The 7425-nt window shown below is 44.4% G+C and overlaps 2 protein-coding genes across 3 annotated transcripts in view; both read right to left on the minus strand.

The window, feature by feature from the left end:
* The window catches only part of sh3kbp1 (SH3-domain kinase binding protein 1), a 29694-nt gene that overhangs the window by 1900 nt on the left and 20369 nt on the right, over positions 1–7425 (minus strand). The window contains exons 10-19 of one of the 2 annotated variants that reach the window (XM_008308089.3): positions 4115–4184; positions 2907–3001; positions 2624–2719; positions 2462–2513; positions 2279–2350; positions 1202–1343; positions 1029–1099; positions 798–904; positions 586–702; positions 184–395 (exon numbers count right to left, since the gene is read on the minus strand). In XM_008308089.3, the coding sequence (XP_008306311.1) occupies positions 184–395; positions 586–702; positions 798–904; positions 1029–1099; positions 1202–1343; positions 2279–2350; positions 2462–2513; positions 2624–2719; positions 2907–3001; positions 4115–4184 (1034 nt within the window). The remainder of the gene's footprint in view (positions 1–183; positions 396–585; positions 703–797; positions 905–1028; positions 1100–1201; positions 1344–2278; positions 2351–2461; positions 2514–2623; positions 2720–2906; positions 3002–4114; positions 4185–7425) is intronic. The other variant, XM_008308091.3, reaches the window with a different exon arrangement.
* On the minus strand, positions 4191–7419 carry LOC103377320 (uncharacterized). The gene is made up of 2 exons (XM_008308088.3): positions 5748–7419; positions 4191–5661 (listed from the first exon to the last, which is right to left on the minus strand). Exons 1-2 carry the CDS (start codon positions 7313–7315, stop codon positions 5631–5633), a joined length of 1599 nt encoding a protein of 532 aa, XP_008306310.1. The 5' UTR covers positions 7316–7419; the 3' UTR covers positions 4191–5630.

Here is a 7425-nt window from a genome sequence, read left to right on the forward strand (position 1 = left end):
CCAGTCAGTACAGTACCAGTCAGTACAGTACCAGTCAGTACAGTACCAGTCAGTACAGTACCAGTCAGTACAGTACCAGTCAGCACAGTACCAGTCAGTACAGTGTCAGTCAGTATAGTACCAGTCAGTACAGTACCAGTCAGTACAGTACCAGTCAGTACAGTTCAGACGTGTCTCCTTTACTTATGCTGAGTCTTTAGCCGTTCTACGGAAGTTCTCAGTTCTCTTAGCTGATTCCTGAGCTCTTCCACCGTTGGTGAGGTCACAGGCGAATATCGTCGCTCGGGTGAGGGACTCAGTCCAGGGGTGGATGAAGGGGAGATGGGCCGGTGGGCAGAGACTGGTGGGGCCAGGACAGAAGGCTTGGCAGGCAGTGGTGCTTTAGCATCGGAAATCTATTAAAAAAAAATAATAATAATAACCCCAGGTTGTTGATCTTCCTCACTTGTCTACAAACACTAATGACCAACGGCTGTCATTAATATTGACTGACTATACAGTAGAAAAACGGGGCAGTGTGTATTAACATTGCCCTCTGCTGGATAAATATCAAAACTGCAGCAATTAATACAAAAGGGCTCGTACTGAAATGGTCACAGGTCCTTTCTTCAGGGGAGCAGCCTCCTGCTCCTCCTTTCCTCTCTCCTTCTCCTTTTTCTCCTCTGCTGGAGGTGCATCCTGGTCCACGCTGGACAGAGAAGACTGCAGGAGGACAGACACACAGTTACCCTCACCAGTGACGTCATGTGACTGAAAGAACGAGCTCAATTATTTTTAGCCGTCTAATAAAAACTGACAGAGGCGACGATCTGCGAGCGAGGCCTGCGGTCTGTGACTCGTGGCCGTGACACTGTGGGGTGGCTCAGCTTCTCAGTGGAGGAAACTACAGCGTCCAGGTCCATGTCTACACGGACACACACACATCAGATAGATCAGCACACCAATAAAACACACACAGAATTGGAGCTCTGTAACAGTGATGTCCAGTCCCGGTCTCATTGGTCCGCGCTCCTGTCACTCGCACTCACCGGTGTCATGTGACCGGTCAGGGGCAGAGTCTGGTGTCGAAGCTCTGCCCTCAGATTTGGGACTTTCACACCTGAGCAGGTAAACCATACAACAACATTAGACCAGAGGTGCTCAGGCGTGGGTGGATGTTGTTTTGGAGAGCGTGTGTGTGTGTGTGTATTTGTTTACTAACGCAAGAGGGGGTGGTCTCTCAGGGCGTCGCGTGGGCTGGGAGGATGAGGAGGAGGAGGAGCTAGTCTTTGGGGGGAGGGGTTTCTTGGGAAGGTGAGATGGAAGGGAGGGCTTTGGGATGTCGGCGACCTTCACCTCTTCACCTGTGTGTCCGTACACATCGAGGAAGGCGACCTTCACCTCTTCACCTGTGTGTACAAACGATGAACAAACGTAGAGCGTAAATACACACACTTGGGGAAGAGAAACGTTATTTAAAAAACATTTCCGATAAGATGGAGGAGAAGTTCAGCGATGTAGAAAAGAGCTGCAGCGGAAAAAGGTTTTAGATTCAAAGCAGGTTAACATCAGGAGCGAAGGGAAGAAGACAAGGTTAATTCACAGGGCAGTTGAACTGAGAGGAAGGATGTTTACCTTTTACTGTCTCGTCATTTATTTATATTCCATATTTGAAGTCCTTTTGGTTTGTGATTTTTCTAAATCCAACAAATTCATAAATGCAATCCTCAAAAAGGAAGCACTGAATTTTAACCGATCTGTCATTCGGACTGCACATCCCTTCACTTTCTGTCACTCCTGACCACTGTTTCTGTGTTGTACTCAAAAATCCAGTTGCCCCCAGTACAACTTCTGGTACCCCACCTGCTTACATTGTACCTTCTTAATCACATTTAAAGGTACAACTTGTAATCGGTTCTAGTCACTCTGTCATACTGTATGTTAGCTTTCATCCCTGTATAAACCAGGACTGGATGTTTGTCTAATCAGTTCATCGTCTGCAGTAATTTGGAGGTTGGTGTAAAGACACAGTTGTTCAGAGCAACTTGGACTTTTGTTACAAATATCCTTGAAGAAACATCCTATAACGTTACAGAATGTCTGTGTCCCATCACTCAAAACCTAAACATTTAGTTAATGATAAAAAGCATATTTAATTTTGTTTTTGAGACTGTTGATCAGGTGAAGCGTTATTTTTCTGTTAGCAGGACAGTTAGCAGGACAGTTCAGAAGGCAGATGCAGAAGTTGAAGAATTAGTGAGGAGTGATTTCAGCAGAGCCGCAGCGGTCGAACGTGTACCTCGGTCCTGGTCTCTGTGTGGTAGATGTTCAGGGCGTTCTGGAGGAACCTTCTTGACATCTGGCCTTTTCTCTACAGGTCATAGTTCAGTTTTGGTTTGATTGTCTTACACAAACTACTGGGATGTTTAAATACTGTACGGGAGAGCAGAGAAGAATAGACAGACGGAATGACGGGAGTTACCTGTGATGTGTTTTGCCGACGGTGCGCTGGGTGGAGGCGGCTTCTTTGGTCTCTGGACAAATACAGAAATGAAGAAATCTGCCGTCATCGCAAGGAAAAACTTCCATCCACATACAGTAAATCCCAATCAGGAGTCAGTTTTATGTCGAACGCCACCGTTACCTCCTTCTCGGCTTCCAGCAGCTTCACAAAGTTGTCTGGAAAGACACCCTGCCTTCCCCCGATCTCACCCATCCACCAGCCGGCATCAGCACAGTCCTGCACACAGAACAATGTGTAACAACGCTGAAAAAGAGCTTGAAGTACATGTCTGGATGCAAATAATCTTTTGGTAACCTGTATAAAAAAATCTGAATAACCAAATCATGCAAAATACCCAGGTGGATACACGATGGTAGTAAACCGTAAATGATACGTAATATGATGGATTAGTACAAAAACTGACCTTCGTAACGATGGAGATGATTTCACCCTCTTTGATCGACAGCTCGTCCTCGTTTTGTGCTTCGTAGGGGAAGAGGACTTTACACTGCTCTCGTCCTGACGTCCAGAGGAGACAAAGACAAACGAGGCGTTAGAGACAGTAGACCTACTGTAGAGTTAAAGGTTACTACAGTCACTCACTCTAACCTAGTTTTCTTGCGACAGGCTCAGGTGATGAAACACGACTGAAAATGTTTTAATCAACCACAGACATCAGGACGGCTGAGAGTAGTCGACGGGATCTCTTACATATTTGAATAGCTATGGACAAGATCCATTCACATTTGGAGAATTTCCTATGAGCACTGTGAAGAACTGTGCCACTGGAACAAGTTTGATAAAAAAATAAAAAATAAACGCTCAAAATAGCACTCTTTTCCCCCATGAGCTCTAAAAAGACTCAGTGGCTGTATTTAGCCTTGTTTAGGAAATATGTGATGTCACGGATGTTCAACCCTCCAGAAGTACAACAAAGGTGTGTTTATAACCTGTCTGCAGCAGCAGCTGCTGATAAACACCACCTTTTTATTCACATATTTTAAATACACCAGGGAATTTTTACAGAATTTCTCGACGACTTTTGCTGCAAATAGTGATTCCATATTTATTTTTACAGATTAAATGATTTTTGTAATTAACAGCAATTAGTGGCATTTTCAAGCACAGAATTCATGAATTAATTTAAAAGTACTCTGATGCAGTACCTTTTAAATAAAGGTACATCATGAGCAGCTAAAAAAATTAATTAAAGCTCCATGTTTTATCATCCTAGGTAGATCATTTTAATCTGGTTATTTTAAAAGTGGCTCCCCAGCCAAAAAGGTTTGAATATTGAGTGATTATTTTAATGTTGACTTTGTATTGTTTTTATTTTTGCTGCAGTGCCAACATTTAAATCTTGGCTGTCGGAGCGTGGATGCACCAGTGAGGCAACATTTTCCAGGAGACGCCTTGAACTTACTGAGAACTTAGTAATAATAAAAACCCCGCCGTGTTAGAATGACAGGAAGTGTTGGCAGACAGGAAGGCAGGAAGTGATGTAAAAGGCATTGTAGTCTGTGGAGAACTGCAGCAAACAGTCAGAGCACCTGTCGGCCCATTGTTGAGCAGAATCAATCAGACTTTCAGAGTATATTTAATCATATATATATGAACCTGTGCGGCTCTTACCTTTGGTTTTGCTGTCTGGCTCGGTCTTCATGGTTTCAGATGCGACACTGGCTGCTTTCCCCTCACTGGCCTGACAAGACAAATGGATGTTAGAGTCTCGGAGTCTCAGTGAAACCAAACCACAGTCTCACACAGTCTGACTAAATAAACCGCACAGTAGATAACTGATTTGACTTGACACTTCCTGAAGTCGGCGTCTGGCAGAAGAAATCCGAAAAAAGAAGTCATGAAAAACAAGTCAGAGGTCATTAAATTAAAAAAAAAAAAAATTAGACTTTCAATAACCAACGACCTCAGCACTCTGACCACTCATTGTCTCCCAGTGAACAGTCCCTCTGCTACAAAGGCTGAGCAGCTAATTAGGAAGGATGAGAGTGGCTTTAGCACGATATCCATGCAAGCTGATGCATGGGGATGTGGTGTGTGTGTGTGTGTGTGTGTGAGAGAGAGAGAGAGAGAGAGAGATCGAGCTGCTGCCGCCGCCGTGTGCAGGGATTTAAAGGGGCCGTTGTTTTGGGGCTGAAGTGAATCCCTTAGTGTTTGTAGAGCCAGGGTGGCTCCTTAACAGATCAACACACACTCACACTCACACACACACATTTTCTCACAGGGCTCAGTCTGTCCCAAACACACACACACAGTTCTGTTCTGTTTGGGGTAAAAAAAAAAAAAAAATTGTAGCCACATCACCTCCTGCCACCAGCTTCTCTCCTCACTCTTCACCCTCACCCTCTCCTCCTCTCTCTTCCTCTTTCCCCTCCCTGATGAGACCATGTGGTGCCACGAGCATCGAGGAATGAGCAGCACAGAAAGAGTCACGTGGCGCTCGGCCTCTCAAAGAAAGGCTGCATTCAGTCCAGTGGAGACACTGATATTTAGGAGAGCGATGTGTTTGAGGTGCCTTCCATGTTGACTGTTGACTGTGCAGGTTTCGTTTTGTTTTGCTGATGCATCATCTGAGCAGGGGACAAGGAAGAGTTAAAGAGTACTGAAACTTACTCCACTAACTTCCTTAAAGGGTCAGACAACGTTTCACAAACGGTGCGGTTCTTCTCGTGATCTGTGAAATGCACGTTCCTCGTTCGAGCTGTGATTCTGCGTCTGTATCGCTGACAGTAACTGCAGGTTATCATGAGGTGACCCGCTCCATCATCAGCATATAGAAGTATGTTGTTGTAGTTAGAGTTGGCAGATTTGTTTACTAGTTCTGCTACATTTTAAACACTGGATTTATTCATACCAATGTTTTTGTTACAACATTAGTAAATTATTGGTTTCCTATACAATTAGTTGAAATTCTGTTTTGCATTCTCGAAAATATTCATTTTAATTAAAACCGTACTAATTATAAAATTCTAAAGTAAATAAATTAAAATGCCACCAGTGAATGACTGGTTTGAGGGTGGGATGTTTTCAGGTCAGGTCTTAGTTTGTCAGTGAAAGTGGAGAACCAACAATGACACAGTTGTTTGCAGATCGTTTGATCGCGCTCTTTCTTCCGGATGGTTCTAATTCATCAGTGTCGTCTCTTGGCCACAGTATGGTTTCTGAAAAAGAGCAGAAAATCTCATTCGGACATTTCTAGGAAAATGTGTTGGTTCTTCTCCTTTATCAGAGAGAGCTGCATACGGACCGTTTCTTTTTGGTCTTGTCCTTTTCATGTTGTTCGTTGGCTTTGTCTTCAGGTGGCGCTAAAGTGTCGTCGGTAGGGTGTGTCATCGGAGGAAGTGAAGGGTCCTGTTCTTGGTCTGGTTCTGCGTGTTGATGTGTCTTATTTTTTTTATTGTGTTTCCTTGACTTGTCCTTTTTGCCCTTGTCCTTTTCGTGCAGTTCTTCAGGCAAAGCTAACAGTTCTTTGGTGGAGTGTGGATGACCAGAACCCTGCGTCTGCTCCTCTTCTTCATGATGATTCATTGCGTTTTTTCGCGAAGAGGCATGTTTTTTCAACAGATGTTTTCCCCTTTTGCTCTTGTCTTTTACATGGTGCTCATGGGTTTGTCCTTCAGGCAGAGGTAGAACTACTGGGGTGGAGGAACCCTGTGTCAGATCCTCCTCTAGAGGTTGATGGTTCTTGCCTTTAATTCTCATAGGTAGGTGTTTCTTCCATGAAGACTTTTCCTTTTTCTTTACAACATTGTCCTTTTCCACTAAAACATCGTCTGCTTCGCCTTCAGGCAGGGACAAGACCTCATGTGCAGAAGGCGTCGCTGGAAAGGAATGATCTTGGTTCACTTTGTCTCCTAGAAAATGTTGAATCTTGTTTTTCACTCTTAAAGAAAAACGTTTCTTCCACACGTGCCTTTTCTTTTTAGCCACGTCATTTTCCTGGGGACCGTCCGTCTGGTCTTCAGATAAGGCTAGGACTTCCTGTGCAGAGGATGTCATTGGACCAGAATGGAAGTCCTCTGGTAGGACGCTGTCAAGATGTTCATCTGTCCTGTCTTTGGGAGTTTTTTTCCACACTGACCTTTTCTTTTTGGTTTTGTCATGATGTTCAGAGGTTTTGTGATGCGGGACGATCATCATCGGAGACAGTAAAGATACCTGTTTCATTTCCTCTTCTAAAAGTTGATGAAACATGTCCATGTTAGCAGTCGAATGTTTTTTCCAGAGAGACATTTTCTTCTGGTGTTCATCCCGTTCCAGCCATTCGTTAGTCTTGTCTTCAGACAGGGGTAAGTCCTCTGTGGTGGGGAACGGGACTGGAGGGCAGAACTCCTGCATCAGATCCTCTTCTAAGGGGTGATGTGTCCTGTGTTTTCTCACCGAGTGTTTTCTCCACAGATGTTTTTTAGTTTTGGTTCCATGTGTTTCCTGCAGTTCATGCATGTGGTCTGTAGGCTGCAGTAAAACCTCCTTGGCAGAGTGTGTCACCGGTCTGGATAACGGACCTGGTTTTTGATTCTCTTGTAGATGCTGACGAGTCTTGTGCCTTTTCACACTTGAATGTTTTTTCCAGAGAGACATTTTCTTCATGGTCTCATCTGCTTCCTGCAGTTCGTCCAACTTGTCTAAAGCCAGAGGTAGGTCTACGGTGGACGTGGATGTCGCTGGAGAGCAGACGTCCAGGTCCACAGGCTCTTCCAGGGGATGATGCGTCTTCTTATTTCTCACTGAAGAATGTTTTTTCCACACATGCTTTTTGTGTTTGGTTTCACCCTTTCCATGTGCAGCGGTTTTGTCCGTATGCAGGACCAACATGTCCTTGGCAGAGAATTGTGGGGGATGTAAAGCGTTCTTCTTATCCTTTTCTGGAGGGTGATGGATTTTGTGCTTCCCAGAATGTGAATGTTTTCTCCACACAAACACTT

The sequence above is a fragment of the Cynoglossus semilaevis genome, chromosome 3 (assembly GCF_000523025.1).
Source record: "Cynoglossus semilaevis isolate Cse_v1.0 chromosome 3, Cse_v1.0, whole genome shotgun sequence".
NCBI lineage: Eukaryota > Metazoa > Chordata > Actinopteri > Pleuronectiformes > Cynoglossidae > Cynoglossus > Cynoglossus semilaevis.